Source organism: Galeopterus variegatus, unplaced genomic scaffold (assembly GCF_000696425.1).
Source record: "Galeopterus variegatus unplaced genomic scaffold, G_variegatus-3.0.2 Scaffold121, whole genome shotgun sequence".
Classification (NCBI taxonomy): Eukaryota; Metazoa; Chordata; class Mammalia; order Dermoptera; family Cynocephalidae; genus Galeopterus; species Galeopterus variegatus.
This window is the reverse complement of record NW_007726232.1, coordinates 713,825-732,816: the sequence shown is the minus strand read 5'-3', so window position 1 is coordinate 732,816 and position 18,992 is coordinate 713,825. Positions and strand designations below refer to the sequence as shown.

The window sequence follows — 18,992 nt, the reverse complement described above, 5'->3', positions numbered from 1 at the left end:
GCGCCCGCACCTCGCTCAGCCAGTGAGCGGGAACTGGTCTGTATGTGGGATCTGAACCCTTAAGCGGCACACTGTAGCAGTGCACCACTGGGCCGGCCCATTGAGCATCTTTTCATGTGCTTGTTGGCCATTTATATATCTTCTTAAAATGATTTTTAAGATAAAATAGGAGAGCTTTGGGCAATGCCCAGATCTCAGGTATACAGGTTTGCCTCTGTCATCAGGGAGCTTTGGTGGACACATTCGAGAAGCACTGTATTCTAGAAGAGTGTCAGCAAATCTGGGGCCACCACCAGCCACGTTCCCATCCGTCTGGAGACCAAATGTCCTTTTCTTCAGAGTTAGGAAAAATTTTCACTCAGCCTTACAAATCTGTCATCTGAAAATACTTTCCTGTGACAGTCACATGACAGTTTCCAAGATTAGTGTTCTACTAATTGCACATCAGATTGGTACCTGCCTCTTTAGGGGGAGGGGATTTCCTCACTGAGATTTAGAAAACACCCTAATCTCACCACATTTATATGTACCTCTTACGTGGCTGTCCCCTGGAAGAGGTCACCCACATCATTCATCTTGATTACCACCGACTTTAATTTCATTGGTTCGTCCTTCCTGGCCTCCATAGGTTGATAGTGTCTCTGCACTTAATATTTCCCCCAGCCCAAAGTAGAATGGCACTCAGCTGCTTGACCTTGGGCAAATGACTGCAACCGTGAAACTCCGACTCCTGGCCATGAAGTGGGGGTGATGAGAGGGCTGTAGTGAGGGTAAAATGATAATTTATGTAAAACGCTTAGCACCATCCTGGCATCTAGTAAGCACCCAACACTTGTTTGCTAATATTAATCAGAGTGCTTGGTGTCATGCCTAGCACATCAAATGACTCGACAAATGGTCGTCATTATCATCAGACTACTCCTTCCTTTTCATCTGGTGTGCTAGTATGTCCAGCACTGACAGCTCTGGAACTACATCTCCTCCTACTACTCTGTTAAACTCTTTGAAGACCATGTGCGGGATGCCCCAGCTCAGGGTCCCAGAGAAACTTTGCTTCTGTTTAGAGACAATTCTCAAGAACGTCAGACTACTCCTTTCTTTTCATCTGGTGTGCTAGTATGTCCAGCACTGACAGCTCTGGAACTACATCTCCTCCTACTACTCTGTTAAACTCTTTGAAGACCATGTGCTGGATGCCCCAGCTCAGGGTCCCAGAGAAACTTTGCTTCTGTTTAGAGACAATTCTCAAGAACCAGCAGTGCGCCACTGGGCCGGCCCTCTCCAAGTCAAATTTGAATCTGTTCTGAGATCCCATCTGGTCAGGTAGGTAAGAAATTCAATGCCGGTTATTTTGGGCTCCTTCCACCTCTGGTTGTACAAAAGTCATTGGCAGTCACTGTCGCTCGAGCATTATCTGACTTGAGGAGTCCTTGAAGGTAGGCCGCTCCATTATACCTGCGCCAGACTGGGCAAGGGGCTTTTTGCCTTTGGACTCCCCTGAGAAATCCCCCATGAAAACCCACTGAATACCCAACATCTGGAAAATGCACACCCCTCTAAGCTTAGGAAAATCATTATAGTGAGTACCAAACCACCATTTATGCAGTGTGGCTGCACGGGAAGGGAGAAAGGGAAGGTAGGAGAGGAAGTCTGGAGAATACTTATCTCAGCCAACAAACTCAGGTGTGCAAGAAAAGTAACTTTGTTTTTCTGTAATCTTCACATGCCGGGAGCTCGATCTTAGTCAGTTCTGACATTTTCTCCCTATTTTCTGGGGGACCTATAAGGTGCAAAGCGTGGGGCTGGGGGTGGAGGTGTGGGAGGCTGCAGTATCTGGTCCTGGTTTGTCCTCATCTAACCAGTCTGGCTGGCATCCCTGAGAAGTCCTTGTCTCCAGCTAGTCTCTACTTGTAAGGCCAGGCAGAACACAGCTGTATATTCGTCCTGCCTCCAAGCCCTTGCCAAACCTCTCCCTCCTCTCTTCCCATGTGCTCACTTTCGTGTGCTCTCTTGTTCTTTCGTGTGAGCGTGTACACACACACACACACACACACACACACACACACACACCTGCCCCTCTCTGGTCTCTAGCAGCTTCCCGGCCACTCCTCACCATGACACAGAACCATTAAAGGCCTCCTGATCAACCTTCCATACCACCATGGGGGTGGGGGAATTCTGTGCTGTTGCTGATTCCTGGGCTTTCCTGGAAGTGGACACAGATCCCTTGTCTTTCTGATTCCCCCAGTTTTGATGAGATTTATGTCCTCCTGTCGTCCACCTCTTTCCCCATGGTGAGGCAGGACCCAGAGCCCCTTCAGCATCTAAGCTTTCTTGCTTCCCCTCCAAGTCTCCTCTTCTTCCTATCCACAGGGTGTTTACCTAATCTAGGAGCAGAGCAGTCTAAATGTACCTCACTTCTTCTCAATCTCTTGCTTATGGCATCAACCCTGGGTCCTGAGTGCTTAAGAACTTGGGGTTTTGATGTTCAACTTCCAGGTTTGTGCAATTCAATAGCTTTGGCTTTTGAAACTCCAACAAGAATTGGCTCTTGTGCTATCTTCAGTCTGCTGCGCGCTCCTTCCCTGAGGCAGAAAGGTGGGATGCCCTAGTGGCCTGGGGCAGGGAAAGGGCCCTAGATTCAAAGAACTGTGGAGGAAAAAGGGCTTGATTACCACAGTGACTATATCAGAATATTATCGTGTCTCAGAAGGAAGGGAGTGTCACTTATCGAGTACCTACTGTGTGCTAAATATTACATTGATATATAAAATTAGTCTTTAAAACAGCCTCTGGAATCAGGGTATGATACTGTTACCTGCATTACCTAATAAGAAAGCAGGCACAGAGAAGGAAGTTGCTCGAGGTCCAGCAGCTGGTAAGGATCAAAGCCAAGATTCAAATTCAGATTTGTCTGACTCCAAAACCCACATCCTCTGCACCTCACCACCCCGAGCTCAGAAATGCATGATGGTATCCTTAATTGGCTGTGCAAATTTGGACAAGTCAGTTTACCTCTCTGGGCTTCAGTATCCCCATCTGTTAAAGGGTGTGGTCTGAATGTCTCCTGCTCTTTCCAGCTAAAACCTTCTATGATTCCTGAGGCCTTGGAAGCCTGTGATATTGTTCTATCAGGAGCTCTTGGTTAATTGACAGATCAAGATAAGCACTTGGGTTTTCACCTTGGAGTTCAACTTTAATTACCAAACTCCCTGCTTTCAACTAAATAAGAACTATCCTTCTACAAGATTCTACCTCCTGCAGGATGTAAAGTTATTTATAGTTGGGTGTGAACAGGGTGGACATTGTTCTGCCTGGAGCAGTATACTCAGGGTCAGCATGATACTGTGGAAGGGGCACCATGCAGAGGAACCCAGCGATGTCACCAGGTATAGAAAGATTGGAGCATTCACTCTCACCTGGGGCCAACTTGCTGGCACTGGACAAGGGCTTCTAATGAGAGTGGGTTGGCTCTGGGCTGTCGGTCCTCCTTCTCACTAAGGCAATGCCTGAGACCCCCTACCCTGTTTCTCCACCTGCAGGCTCTCCCCTGAAACCTGTCACCCTGCAGTGCCACCTTTGAGGTTTATCTTTACTGGACCCCTTCTCCGGAGTGAATGCTTATGCACAAGGAGGGACCAGCACACAGTGGGTCTCATCTGGGCTCACTCTCCACTAGGAGTGCTAGAGGTTGGCCTTGACCCACTCCACTTACCTCCTGCCCAGGGGCAGTCAGGACTGGATCTGTTAAAGACTTTGGTTACCTTCCTTCCTTCCAGGTTATGCCCAAAGAATGCCCTATTCTAGTGATACTCGGGCTCCTTCAGCCTCAGAAACATGAGACCTATATACAAAAACTGGCTTCAGTTCTGAGTTTCTGATCTCCTTCCTGGCCAGAGGGCAGGAACCCCCAAAGACGGTGTCCTTAGGTGTCAGGCTAGGCAACTCACAGCCACCATCATGAAACTGGGAGCTTGGAACCTGCCAACAGTTTTGAGCAATAACTTCCAGTGGGACTCCAGTCACACAGCAGCCAACAGAGAGCCAGATTTCAAATACATAAAAAAGGGAGCTAGAATGCAAAGTCAAGAGGACTTAGAACCATAGAGAGCCTGCACAAGGGGAGGTAGGAAGACCAGATGCAGGAGGACTCTCAGCCCATGAGCACATGTAGGCTGCCTCTCTGTTTTTATGTGGACCCTGTGGCTGCCCTGAGGCCCCAAGGACACAGCCCAAAGGGGGCAGTCTGATCTCCAGTGCAGTCTTGCTTTGTACCTAGAAAAATCTTCCAAAGATGGGGATACCCTTGGTGCTTGTCAGAAGTTCGGAACTTTTAATCAGTTCTCTTGGGGAACTGCTACAGGAAAGACACGGGTGTAGAAAGCTTTTTCTTGGCTAGAAAACTATATTGACTACAGAATAAGCCTTCCAAGAATGAGACATAAAAATAGATTGTCTCCTCTGCTGAGTAGTGTGAAAGGCCGGAAGAGAGAGGGACACTATAAACCCGTTCCTGTGTTTTGGGAAAGGAGTGACTTACTTGTTGGACAAAGGCTTCTAATGAGGGTGGGTTTGCCCTGACGGTTTATTGGTAATTATGGAGTGTAAAGCTGGAAGGACACCCAGGACAACGATTTTCAAATGGTCTGAAAAACCTTAGGGTTCAGGGAGATCCCCAGGGGGTCATCGTGCAGGTAAGTGAAGAGCCAAATTCACCAGACCACCCCTCCCCAACTTTAGCCAGAAAAGTTTGGCTTTAATCTTTGTATATATTCGGGTCTGTCAAAATGATTTCATGGCTAAAGAAATGTTTGGAAGCCCATGAGCTAGGCCAAGGAAAACAAAACAAAACAAAAATGAGGTTCAGAGAGGCTGAATGACATGTCCACAGAAAGTGAATGGCTGAATCAAGATGAGAGCCTGGGCCCGATGCCACCTCCCATCCAGGTGCAACTTAATACCATAAAATCCTGCTAGGAGGGGAAAAAAAAAAGAAAGATGAGAGCCTGGGTCTCTTTTCTCCTTCCTCCACGTTAGTTCAGGAAATAGTTATTTAGCACTGTTAGGTGCAAGGCACTCCGCTTGGTCATGAAGGAGTACCGTGATGAGACAGACGTGGTTACTGGACTCCAAGGGGCTTAGGATCTAGTGGAGCTGAAGATTTGGTTCCTTTAATACTACCTTAACATACGTAGTTTACTGATGCTCAAAAACTGGAAATGAAGCACGGTATTGTAGCTTTCCATATTGATTCAGTCAGTACCTTTAGATCTTTGCATCCCACGGTCTTCTGGGTGCTGTTGAGAAGTCACCTGTCTAATTGTCTTTGTAGGTGACATGCCTTCTCTCTCTGGCTGCTTTTTTTTTTTTTTTCCTTTTTGTCTTTTTTCGTGTCCGGCAATGGATCGCAACCCTCAGTGTTGGGCCCGTACCGGCAACGGGATCGCAACCCTTGGTGTTGCTCCCACGCCTCGCTCAGCCAGTGAGCAGGAACCGGTCTGTATGTGGGATCCGAACCCTCGGCGGGAGCGCCACCACACTCCCAAGCGGCGCACTGTAGCAGTGCGCCACCGGGCCGGCCCTCTCTGGCTGCTTTTAAGACTGTCCCTTTGTCTTTGGCATTTTACCATTTCACTATGATGTATCTAGATGTGTGTTTTAATTTATTTATCCTGCTTGGGATACATTATACTTCCTGAAATTATTAATTTACTTGTTTTATTAATTCTGGAGAATTCTTAGCCATTGCTTCTTCAAATATTTCCTCTCTTCCATTCTCCGCCTTCTTTTTTGGGATGTTGATTAGCTGCATGTTAGACGTATGTAGTCTGCCATAATGCTGGAGGGGGAAGATCTCCTTCAGTTTAAAGACTCCTGCTTATGAATGCCCTGTGCTGCTGCTTTTTGTCCTAAATCTTCAGGTTTAAAGCCCTGTCATCCTGTTCTTCGAGAGATCTGGCAGGCATGATACCTAAAGAAAGAAATGGATGAGAAGCACAAGTTAAGCCTTGTCTTCCTGGAGAGCATTTCTAGGTTTTCTCTTGCTAAAGGAGGCTGTGGCTTGGCTCTTTCTGATCCTGTCCATCTCTGTCTGTTTTCCTTTTATCCCCTCCCATGTTGATAAAAGTCTTCACTTTTGTGACAGTTGCATTCCTTGCCTTTGAATAGTGCTTTATAGATTGCAAAATACACACACACTGACTCAGTAGCCTTACATACCAAGTACTGTTCCAGGCATGAGGGTATAGCTGACAACAAAGCCCTTGCCCTTACAGGCCTTAGATTACAGTCTAGCTGATGGCAGATAATAAATAAACAAACAACACCATAATACCAGAGAGTGATAATTGGCATGATAAAAAAAAAAAAAAGATAAAATGGGGTTCTAGGGGTGGACGGGGCTGGATGAATGAAATGAAGGGAGGAGCCATGTGAAGAACTAGGGGAAAAGCTGCCCAGGTAAAGCAGCAGCATGCACAAAAGCCAAGGCAGGAAAGAACTTGGCGTGATCTAAGAGCAGCTGAAGGGCTCTGTGCCTACAGTGGCCCGAGAAAAGGGAGAGTTGGGGAGATGAGAGACAAGAGGTGGCTGGCGGACTCATTAAGGAAGATCTAAAGGAAAAGTTTGAGGAAAGAAGGAAAGTCTGACACTTGGAGGTTTGCTTCCCATTAAATAAGAAGAACCCGTGTGCTGGGTTTTAACAAGTCTGCCTCTATTTGCTTGTCTCTTTCACAGGCTTACAGGTTTTCCCAGCTTCCTGAGATGGTCATGGGCTCTCCGCCTCCACCTGTACCTCCCCGGACTGGCCCTGTGGCTGTTGCTTCTCTCAGGCGGTAACACGTTCTGTCCTTTGCTTCATTTGGAATATTTGGAAAGGATTTGGTCCTGTGTACCCTGACCTGACAGTAGCCCTGGCAGATTTCCTTCATGCCCCGCCCTGTGTAGGGTGCATCCCTTGTACAGACAACCACGTGCCTGGGGCAGCCAGAGTACCAGGAATAAGTAAGGACGCAGAGGGTTGGCCAACTTTCATATCTTTCTAAATGGGAGGTCCTTGAAAATCCATAGTCGAAGAAGTCCAAGGTCAACTGCCCCTACCTTGAAAGCCCCACACCCTGACATTGAACATCTAAAAATTACTCCAGCTCGGGCCACCAAAACGGCTGCTACAAGTCTGGTGCCTCCTGCTGTGTTTGCTCACCCAGAAGTCCCTTTGATGTTTAAGGGTGGTGGCTGAGGGGCCAGGGAGGAGCGGGTGTGGGCACCCACCCCGGCTCTTGACTTCCGAGAGGAAGAGCCTGAAAACACATGAACTCAGATGTGTCAATTGTGAGGCACGTGTTAAACATTCTCTTTGCCCCATGATGGTAGGAGCAGCACATGTTTTTAATAAAGATAGATAAGTTCAAAAGCCATGAGCACTGGGAAAGTTGGAATCAGCATGATGGGAGGGTTGGGAGAAATGACTGTGCCCTGGGGCATGTATGGACCGCTGCCCAGGTCCTCCTACCCCAGCCTCCCCCCAGCATGCTGGTCACACCCCATCTGTGGACCACAGATCTGGACTTTGTGAAAATAATGAAGAAAAACATGAGTTTCCTTCAGAAAAGACCCTGCCCTCGTTTCCAGTGGTTTAGAATGTGGAGCTGTGTAGATACCACCCCTTGACCCCAGCTGAGCCCAGGGTGGGATGGAAAGCAGCAGACCAGGGTTCCAGTCCCTAGTCTGCCAGGGACCTGCTGTGAACCCCAGGCAAGGTGCCTCACCCCTCTTTACATAAAGGCAGTGGCCTAAATGATTTCCAAAGCTCTGGGATTCCTCAGAAAAGTGTTCGGAGCAGAACCCAGGAAGATTCCTGGAACGGGTTTTTGAATGAGCAGCGATGCCTGGAACAGCATGTGGGAAACGAAGACTGTGGGAGCAAGCAGGCAGGAGAGGGGAGGAGGGAGCCACCAGCACCTGCCCTGACATCTAGTCAGATCATCACACCCTCTGCCTTTAACCCTCCTGGGGAAGACTAGGGGGCTATCAGTTACTCCGGAGAGCTCTGCACTGGAGGGCCTTCGCATCAGCTGTCTGTGCAGGTTTGCTGAAGGTCAGCACCTACTCCTTATCTCTTCTCTCAGCCCCCAGTCTCCTCCCATGCCCTTCCGTCCTTGCCAAATATCAGGAGGTCTCTGCCCTTCACATAAACCAGAGAATTAGACCAGGAAGGAACCTTCGAGGTGAGGTCGTCCACCCCTTTCGTTTTATAGATGAGGAAACAGTGTAGAGAGGGAAGTAGCTGTGCCCAGACCTCTGCTTCCCTGCTGTCCCTTGCTGTGACTCCTGCTCTTACTGTGATTACAGATCCTCTGCTCTGAGGTGGCAACATGGGCTGGCAGCCTGCCACCTGCTGCTGCTGCCTTTGCTTCCCTCCCATTTTAATCTGAGGGGAGCCTGAAGTCCCTCTGTGCAAATGCCACAGGCAAGGGGTGATGCCTGCGAGAGAAGACAGAGTCTGTGGCTATGGCACCCTTTGTAAATGGGGGAGCTGCCCGTGTCTGCAGAGCCCAGCTGCCCTCTTCTGACATGGCTTTCTGAGCACTAAGTGGAAATAGGAGGTGTTCAATGGCCTGATTCTCTGATTGCCTGTGGGACCAAAAAGAACAAAAAGTTCTCTTATTCATAATGCCCACTGCCCCCTGGAGCAGCCTGAGCTTCGCAGTCTTGGTCTTGTGCTTACTGCCAGGACTGGTAGGGAAAGTGACACCCCAGCCGTCCTGGGACGGGGAGCAACTGGCAGTCCAAGCGGAGCCTTCTCATTGGCTGCTGCTGATGTCATCACCTCCTAGGTGGACCTTCCCCAGGGAACACCCACCCCTAATTGCTTTGCTTCTTTTAAAAAGCCACCCTGAGAAGAGAACTGACCTTGAACACCTGAAAATGACTCCACCTCGGGCCACCTCCTGCCATGCTGGTGCCCTCGAAATCCCTTTGATATTTGGGGGGCAAGTTCAGTCCTGAGGACCCCACCCTCTTAGGGCTTGGGGTAGCTGCCCACTCCCAAAGGTGACAGGGCACCCTGAGGTCTGGGGGCAGCCCTAATGCAGCCCCTCTGCCCTACCCAGGTCCACCTCAGACATCGGCAGCAAGACCAGAATGGCCGAGTCCACGGGGCCCGAGCCAGCCCAGCTACATGACAGCGCCTCCTTCGCCCAAGTGTCCCGAGGCCCCGTGTCCGTGGCGCAGCTGGATCAGTCGGCTTTAAATTACTCAGGTGGGCAAGAGGAGAAAAGGCCGAGTGTGCCTCTCCCCTGCTGCTGCACTCTCCTTCCCCCCTGCCACCCTCAGGGGCCAAAGCCATTGTGATCTCTTCCAGACTTCAGTAGCCTTGACTAGAAGAGCTACTGGTTTTATTTCTTAAAAAGATCTGAAATGGGCAAAATACCAAGTTATGCTAAGATCACGGTGTATGTTAACATTTTACCAGACTTCTGTTTGCTTGTTCTCTTTGTTTTTATCTTTGAGGATTACAGACACAGCTATTCACGCCCCATCTCATTCCCCATCTCCCCAGAGGAGACAGTCCTCAAGTCGCAGGTTTTAGTCTTTTGCTACATGTGTATCTATATATAATGGTATATATTAATGTTTTATGTGTTTTAAATTTACATCAGTGATATCGTGCTGTATGCTTCTTTTTGTACTAGGCTTTCTGATTCAACATTTTCAAGATTTTTCCAAGTTCCTACATACATATAGATCTAGTGCATTTACTTAAACTGCCATATGGTGTTCTAGTACATGGCATACCACACTTTATCCTTTTCCCTATGGATAGACATAGTGGTTGTTTCCAGTTTTTTTCTATTACAAACAATGCTGAAATGAACATTAGAGTTTGTACATGACCTAGTTGGGGCTTTACTTTATTCTAACCATATCTTTTAGGCTAAAACTGGAAGTACCCAGTTGCCAACACTTATGGAAGCATTCACAGTGTCCAGAAATTCCACCAGGGATGTCCATTCCTATAGGTTCTTATTCTTGGCTTTTTAAAAATACACATCCTCCTGGGAAGAAGTGAGGTGTCATTCCTCTTGCCAGCAGGTCAGGGGTGCTGGGATGAGGAGGGGGTGTTGGTGAGGGCTCGGCAGGGGAAGTTGAACCATCACTTCTCTGGAAAGCCAGGGCTGAGTCACAGCAATGATGACTTCCTGTACTGGCTGGGCAGGTGAGCAGGCCTGGGGCTGCAGGTGGAGGTCTGTTGCTCCTCCTACCCCCATCCACAGGGCCTTTGTCCTTTATTCACTTGGCCTCTAGGCCACATGCCCTTGAGCAGTGTACCACCGGTGCACCATGGCCCTAGAAGAGTTCCTCAAAGAAGGCAGGCCAGGTTCCCTCCGAACATCCCACCCTCCTCCTTGTTGCTACATCTCCAGGGGTGTTAGCCATCATGGCCAGGGTCCTCTCTACCTTAAAAGGAGCTACATCCCCCAGCAAATGTGACAACCCAGATCAAGCTCCCCTCCACTCAGGTCTGATTTAATGATTCTGGTTTTATTTAGCTCCTGGGTGGCTGGATCCCAGAGACCAGCCTCTCCTAATCTCCCCCATCAATCTCCTCCGTGCCAGGTAATACAGTGCCGGCGGTGTTTGCCATCCCAGCTGCCAGCAGACCTGGCTTCACCGGCTACTTCATCCCGACGCCTCCTTCGTCCTACAGGAGCCAGGCCTGGATGTCCTATGCAGGAGAGAATGAGCTCCCGAGCCAGTGGGCAGATTCGGTGAGACCCTCGCCGACTTGCTTGTAGACCCTCACTTGCTTGATACACTTCAGGGAGAAAATGGGATGCAAGGTTGAGATTGAGTGTTTTGTTTTCTCAGCCCCCCTTCCACTAAGCAGATGGCTTAAGTCAACCATTTTAAAGGAGATGGTGTGAGACACCCTTTGACAGAGGAACTTGAGACCTGCCTTCTAGTCCGGGTTCCACCTCTTTCTAACAGAGCGACCTTAGTCAAGTACATTTTTATAATAAATATCGTTTGTGGAGTACTTTCTATGTGCCAGACACACAGAAAAATGGTTAGATGTTTTGTTTGTATGATCTTATTTCATCTTCACAACAGTTCTAGCAGGGAGGTGTTATTATTCCGAGGACTACTCCCATTTTGCATATGAAGAAACTGAGATCTAGTCAGGTGATAATGACTTTTCTAAAGCTACACAGCAAGTAAGGTGCCATGGCCAGAAATCAAGCCTGCACTTGTCTGGCTCCAAAACTTTCATTAAATTTGTTTCGTCTAGTTATAAAGTTCTGTAAAATTTTAGAGAAATGGCAGAAAATAAAGCATCAGCAACCCAAGACTGAATTACCTTGCACATAGACTCTAAGACTTCTTGCTTGACTTGCAGCTGAGCCCTGGCTTGTCATGGTCTCCCAGCTTCTTCCTTCATTACAAGTAGGAGTATATGGCATAGTGAACCTGGCCCAGCCTGCACCAACCCAGATATTTACACCCAAACCTGCCTTCTGAGTCCCGTGTCAAGGGCTCCTCTGTAAAAAAACAACCAGATGAGAAAAGCCTAGTGAAGGCCTCTAGAGTGTGTTGTCTAGTCTCTTGGATGAGAAAGACAGGCTGTCCCCACCAGCCTGAACCTGAGGGCCCCCTGGTCATTTTAGGAGTCTCAACATTTGGAATAAATCCTAGGGTTAGGAAGCACATTGACACCAAAGTCTGGGTCATCTGTTCTCTCTGTCCAAACCCCTGGGTCCATACTCTTACCCCTACAATGTCAACTCATCGTCGATGTTGGTGTCTGTTCTCATTGTGGCAATACCACATTTAAACGACAGCATCAGGAGTAAAGCTATCCTACAATACGTTAATTTTCCTGATGACCAAAGCTTACCTCTTTAATTTGCAAAACATTTAAAAATATATGCCATCTTGCATAAAAATATTTCTGAAATGAATGATATCCTTCCCTCTCCTTCTTTAAAAAAGGATATGGTATAATTTGTCTCTTATGAGCAACTCAGCATCATTATGATGCCTCACCATACTAAAATGGCATTTGTAGGCTAAGCTCTAATGGTTCATGGGATTATTGCCTCTGTGTCAGATATCTCCACTACTATAACTTTTGGTGTTATTACCATGGCTCAGTATGGTTTTTCTTTGTCTGACCTTGCTCCCAACTGGCACTTTATACTGCTGTCAATGTCCTCACTTCCAGTAATATGCTTATCCTTAAATGTGCTTTTCCTGATGTGCTGTTATCTGCAAATGAGGCATGTCTGAACTCATTAGAATTGTTTGTAAAGTTGGAGTAAATAAGCTCTAGGAGAAGAACTGGAGGGACTCCCTGCTGTTAAGTCTGCAGATCTTAATGTGGGACTTTATGACATCTGTTTTGGTTGTTGGGGCTTTTTTTTTTTTTTTTGTCTTCCTTTGTCATTCAAAACAGCTGACATCATTGGATATGATTTGATCAGTTTGGAACTTACTTGGCTCTGTAATTCCCCTTACTTTTTTATATGGCAAAAAGTAGATAATATTTAACTTGTCCTAATCCGACAGTAAGTCTGCAGCTTTGAAAGCTCACCCACTGTGTGCAGACTGTTCTTCTGGGTACTCCGTGGGGGTTGGCAGAAGTATTTTCCAAAACCTTGACCCTTGCCCTCAAGACACTTGCAAATGATAACTTAGTTAGGCTATAGCTAATCTAGATGCCTTTAGGTTCATATTGCCTTAAAGATGAAGGAAAAAAGCCCAGCAAACGGAAACCTAACCTTCCTGACAGGATGACTGGATCATTCTAGTCTCATCTCTCTCAGTGTGAAGGAGAAAAAAGTTCCTATTTGTTATTTTTAATTAAGAGGAAGGTGGTTGTTGCAGCTAAATGGGTCTTTCCTGGAACCCAATTACCACCTGCAGTTAATGAGGGAGGCATGCCCATGCATGGAGCAAGCGGACAGGACAGGTGAGTTACAGCATGGGAAAGACATTGCAGGAAGCTCAGGGATCAGTTGTCAGCTTGACAAAGATGCCCCATTAGGGCAGGGATAATGCACACTCTGCACATCGATGTGAAAAGGAAAGGCCCCTACCATCATTTGGATGTCTGACCTTCCTGACCCCAGGAGCTAGCTTGGATAAAATCACCTGGACCTGGGATGACAATAGGTTTCATCCTTGCTGCTAGATGAAGGATTGGGTGGGGGCTGCCAGGCTCAGCAAGAAACTGTGCTGTGATCAATTGGTGATGTCTGCCATGGGTAGTGGCTAGGGAATTAGTAGTATCTGCTAGGTGGGAATTTTGGCCAGCAAGGCCTGATGGCTCCAGCCTGCATCTACCATAAGGGAGGAAGAGTTTCTCATTTTTCAAGAAACCAAGATCATATCCTGGATCCAAGAAATTGTAGTGCGGTGATTAACTCGCAGCCCTGGGGCCAGACAGACCTGCGCAAAGCATGTCTTGGTGGCTTGTCACTTTAGACAGTGGCAGTCTTCACTTCAGTTTCCTCATCCTTAAAATAAAGATTATAATAACTACCTCCTCCTAGGTTGTTGCTTTGAGAATTAAATGAAATAATGTATGGAAAGCCCTTAGCACAGAGCTCAATCAGTGAATAACTATTATTGATAATAAATCCCTGAGTTCCTTTGAGATCCATAAACAGCAATAGTTGTTTGCTGGACTGTGCTTATATTAATAAGGTAGCCAGGTGGATTCAGATAGACTCAGATATATTCCTAATGTTTTCAACGAGGTTTGAAATACCCATTTAATTCATCCAGCTGGAATATTTAGTGAATCCAAATTACCTGTTTTCTACACAAACTGACCCCTGGCTTTGTATCTGTACAATGATGATGCATGGACTCCAGTGTCTTCTAAATCCCTTTCCTTGTGACCGATCCCCTCCTGCTTCAAGTATCAAGTGTGCCCTATGATATCTCACCCCAGGCCCTTCTCCTCTCTCTGCTCATGCCCTCCCTGCAGGTCCCACTCCCAGGGTACATCGAGGCTTACCCCCGGTCCCGCTATCAGCAGAGCTCGCCCTCGCGGCTGCCCCGCCAGTACAGCCAACCAGCCAGCATGCACCCCAGCCTGGAGCAGGCCCCAGCACCCTCCACGGCTGCCTCGCAGCAGAGCCTGGCGGAAAACGACCCGTCCGATGCACCCCTGACCAACATCTCCACTGCAGCCCTGGTGAAGGCCATTCGGGAAGAAGTGGCCAAGCTGGCCAAGAAACAGACGGACATGTTTGAGTTCCAGGTCTAATGCCTTAGCTCCGTGGGACTCTGGACTTGCAAACTCCAAGGAGATAGTCTTTGGGTGTCTCACGCCTAAAGTGTTGGGACTTGAGATATAGACAGTGAGTGAGTATTTGGCACCCTCAGTTTCTGATGAGGTGAATAATGGGGCTTCTGGAAAACAGGAAACTCTTGAACGAATGGATTCTTGGCTTATTCAAGTGATTGTGTGTCAAAAAGTCCCCACTTGGGACCTATGTTTCTACTCTGTTACGTCGAATGTTTGAACTGGGAGGTTATTTCCCTATGGAGCCTTAGTCACAAGAGGCACTAACTGATCTACAGATTCCTGTCCAATGCCATATTTTAATAAATCACCAAAAGGGGGAGAATACAGCTCTGTCTTTGGTGACCTCTGCATGTTAACTCTGTTTCTGTGCTAAAGGCAAAGCAGGAGTGTGGATTCAGCACCAGACTGTACTCTCTCTCATTCAGCCGTGACCATGACCATTAGAATCATCTCTAGTCTGCAAAGGAGACACTGACTCCAGTCATGAAACTTGAGTCCTTTCTTTCAAAGGTTTGTATTCAAAGTCGAATGAATTGGATGAAAGTCAGTACCAATGCCTGCACCTATAAATAGTCCTGACTCTCCCCGCTCCCCATTAATTAAACAATGGCTGAGAGAGAGAGAGAGAGAGAGAGAAGATGAGAGGCAATGATGAATTTGTGTCACAGGTTTTTAAAAAAGTGTTGCCATTCTGGAAATAGAGTACCCTACAAGTTGGGATCTAACTGAAAGAGAATCGGTGCTAAGAGCTCTTAAGATTCTATCAGAGAAAAACAGTTATTTGTGGAGGTTTTTCTTGGCCCTTCATTGAAGGTGGCCTGAGAACGGAGCTTCTCTCTTTTTTGAGATAATAGATAACATCGACTTTTACAAGAAAACCTCTGTTTCTTCAACAAGGAAATCCAGCATGTGCTGCCGAGTGGTACAAAAGGAAATAGTTGATGATTACTGTTAGAAACAGGAGTGGTGGATCCACAGTCTTCCCAGGCTGCAGCCTCTGTTTATAGAAGCTTCTGAATGTAGAAAATCTGTTGATTTACATTTAAATGTAAATAACCTTTTTTAAAGTGTGTGGAGTTAGCCAGTTCCCCATAGGTAATGGACACAGGAGGACACTGGCTGAAATGACAGGGTCACCTTATGACCGTGATGTTGCAAATCACTGTCCCTGGCATGGCGAGTTGGCCTCGAGACTCTGGGTGGGGGACAGTGGCTCGAGCACTGAGGCTCCAGCCTCTGACTACGCAGTAACACAAGCAAACCAGCTACTGACTCTGGGTAGCAGAGGAAGAGGGAACACTTTGGTTCCCCCCAACTTTGGAAGCTATGTGCGGTGTTGGGGGCTTCCTTGGTATCTGCTGGAGGATGAGGAAGTCCTGTCCTGCCTTCCCCTGTGATCCATCTCGCTTCAGCTCTGTCCATTCCCTTTTGAGCCCATCTTTCCATTGTCCTCATGAGTTTCTTTGGTCTTTACTGAAAGAAGAAGGTGGAAATTTTAAAGTTGAGAGAAGAGTAGGAATGGAACTGATCAGACTGGGAGATTCAAACTGTCAAAGCACAGACTTTTCAAAGAAGCTGTTTTTATTTCCCAATGGCAAATTGCCCTTTCTGGAATGTTCAGAGATGATGTGTAATGAGATTTCCAAACAAGTCTCTTGTTCGGATGATATTAGGTAGTGTCCTTTTAGTGTGCTGGTTGATCTTTCATAGTGTTAGTTTTTTGTTACTTAAAAAGAAATCAGCTATAAATAAAATGTATTTTTGTAATTTCCATGTGTATATATGGTATATTTCTACCAATGGCCAGTTGTTGTAGTCCAAAACCTAAATCCGCTTGCAAAACACTGTGGACAGTGCAAGATTTCAGTGACGGATTAACACAATGCCTAAGTCTATCCAAATAGGCAGTCAATGCACTTGAATGAACAAAGAGCCAAAGAAACTCAGCCTTTTCATGCAAATGGTATGAGTCTGATAAAGTCAGCTACATTGTCCCGCTTTATCAATAATATTAATATTTCATCAGTGCAATGATATCAACCCAGTGCTTTGTCTATTTGGTAAATGCCTGGAAATACTGTATGTGAAAATGAAGTTTCAAGACCTTAATGTGATTGAAATATATGTATATGTTTCAAAAGACAGTGTCTGAGCTTTGGATGTTCCAGTGACTTTCAGAAAATGAGTCGATAGTTTACAGAGGTACAGTTTGCAGATTGCTAAGAGGATAGAGCCACAAATCTCTGTGGTCTTTGCATCACCCTATAAAATATTGAGTTATTCAGCTGACACAACTAAAGATATAGTGAATCAGACACTCTCTTAAAGTAGACACTATGGGTTCAAGAAAAAGTAGATGAGAGGAAAACCTTAAGCTGAAAAGAAATCAATCTGTTCATGTTTTCCCACCAATGGGGAGACAGTTGCCATTGTTTGATTTTCTGTGACTAAGATGTGGTCCCTTCTCTGAAGAGTCTCCTGATGTCTTGGAGGTGACCAATACCTGGATAGATGACTGAGAAAAGGCAGGTGGTCAAAAGTGCCTCATGGCAGTGAGAACAGGGTTCCATGAGAGCCCAGAGGAGGTAGCAATGAACTCTGTGTTTGGGAGAACCCTCCACACAGTCACAGAAGAAGCCACAAAGGACCTCGGTGACCTCAGAAGTGGAAGTGGAAGTCCAGAGAAGTTGAGTGACCGGCCCAAGGATTCCAGCCAAGCCTGTAAACTCGTGGCGACACATTCCTTTAACAGTGCCTGGGAGTGGAAGAAAGAGACAAGGGTCATATGAGGGACTCCATAATGTTCTTGCCAAGAAGAAAGATGCTTGAGTATGTAAGGAACTTCAGATACACTGTATGGAGGACCACACATTTGGGGCGTAATAAACATTTTCTGGCACTGGTTTTGAGATGAGTTTTCTGCGTTTATGAAAAAGAAATGTGATTTGGCTTTTTCCAGAGTACCATCGAGGAAATGGTGTCCTCAATTGCTGTTCAAGACTGTGGGGGTAAGCAACTCTCTTAGCACCATGAATCTAAACAAGCAGGCAGAGATGGCCTGACATCTACCATGTGAGATAGCAGATTCCACACTCTGAATCGGGGGAGTTGATCCCATGTCGCAGGAACATAAAGATCGGCCCGTGGCTCACTTGGGAGAGTGTGGTGCTGATAACACCAAGGCTATGGGTTCGGATTCCATATAGGGATGGCCGGTTTGCTCACTGGGTGAGCGTGGTGCTGACAACACCAAGTCAAGGGTTAAGATCCCCTTACCAGTCATCTTTTTAAAATAAAAAATAAAAAATAAAATAAATAAAAGATTTTTTTTTTTTTCCTTTCTGTCTTTTTTCATGCCCGGCAACGGATCGCAACCCTCAGTGTCGCCCCCGTACCGGACCGGGACCAGCAACGGGATCGCAACCCTCGGTGTTGCTCCCGCCCCTCGCTCAGCCAGTGAGCGGCTGGTCTGTATGTGGGATCCGAACCCTCGGCAGGAACGCCACCGCGCTTCCCAAGCGGTGCACTGTAGCAGTGCGCCACCGGGCCGGCCCAAAAGATATTATTTTTAAAGTCCAAAAATAGGATTTGAACTCAATCCTAAATTCCTCCTACTACACACCAGAAAATAATTTGGACTTTTCTTACAAAATACAGCCAAATACTCTTAAGGAAGTATAATCATTTAACTTAGAATAGTGACTGACTGGGGTCTAAATGATAGAAATTAAATTCTGCCATTTAGTCCAAACTTGTAGGTATTCTAGTCAAGAAACCTTGCAAGGATGAGAAGCCGATTCACGCTGGCTGAAGTGTAGAGGTTGACTGGAAGAATACAGGCACATGTCATAGAAACGGAACACAGCTCCCCACGGGAATGGGATGGGGGCAGCTCTTGCTCTTGCTGTCTTGCACGTTCTCTCTCCTCACCAGCTTTCATCTCTGTTTCTCTGTGTATCTGCTCAGTTCTCTTGCTTCCTTTGGCCAACTGTCTTGCTCATTAGTGCATATGTAGCTGAAAAATCCACCTCAGGACCCACTCCACACAACCTTTCCTTTGCAGTACTCACCACTCTCTGACTAGCATCTCTGTGCCCCTAAGGCAGTTCTTGAGGATCTGATTGGTCCAGTTCATTTGCCTGTGGATGAGCTCCCCTTGGGTCAGGTGTCCATGCAACCAGCTGGAACCAAGAAGGCATTGGTTTTGAGTGAAATTAACATTACTGTGGCTCTGATCTTCCAAATATAATGTAGTGTAAGCATGGCCCTTGGACTGACCCTTTCAATGGGGGCTTTAGTTGGGGGATAGTACCCAGAGGAAGGGGCATGAGTGGGCAGAACCTTCAAAAGGATATTACTAGAGACTGGAGTTGACCAGTACTCCTAGGATGCCACCCAGCAGCCAGTACTCAGAGAACAATCCCTGTGGATACTGCCACAGAGAGGAAAGGGGCATCCTTTACTTATGCATCAGGTGAGAATGCATGCATTCAAAACCCTGGTAGACTGGCCAGAACTGTCCCAACCACTTCCTATGCCAACACCAGTTATCAGTACTGCTGCTGGGTCTAAGAAGTGATTTCTGACCAAGGCCCAGTTAGCACAATGTCTTGCTCAGCAGACAATAACTACTTATAAATTGAATTGCATGGTCTTAGCTCAGGTGCTATAATGT

General features: G+C 46.8%; 1 protein-coding gene across 1 annotated transcript in view; it reads left to right on the top strand.

Moving 5' to 3' along the window:
* KIAA1549L (KIAA1549-like ortholog) overlaps positions 1-17,221 on the top strand; it is a 113,799-nt gene extending 96,578 nt beyond the window's left edge. Inside the window, exons 18-21 of the mRNA XM_008588100.1 lie at positions 6,736-6,833; positions 9,111-9,259; positions 10,618-10,769; positions 13,994-17,221. Of these exons, the coding sequence (XP_008586322.1) occupies positions 6,736-6,833; positions 9,111-9,259; positions 10,618-10,769; positions 13,994-14,275 (681 nt within the window). The 3' untranslated portion in view covers positions 14,276-17,221. The remainder of the gene's footprint in view (positions 1-6,735; positions 6,834-9,110; positions 9,260-10,617; positions 10,770-13,993) is intronic.
* The last annotated feature ends 1,771 nt before the right edge of the window (positions 17,222-18,992 follow it).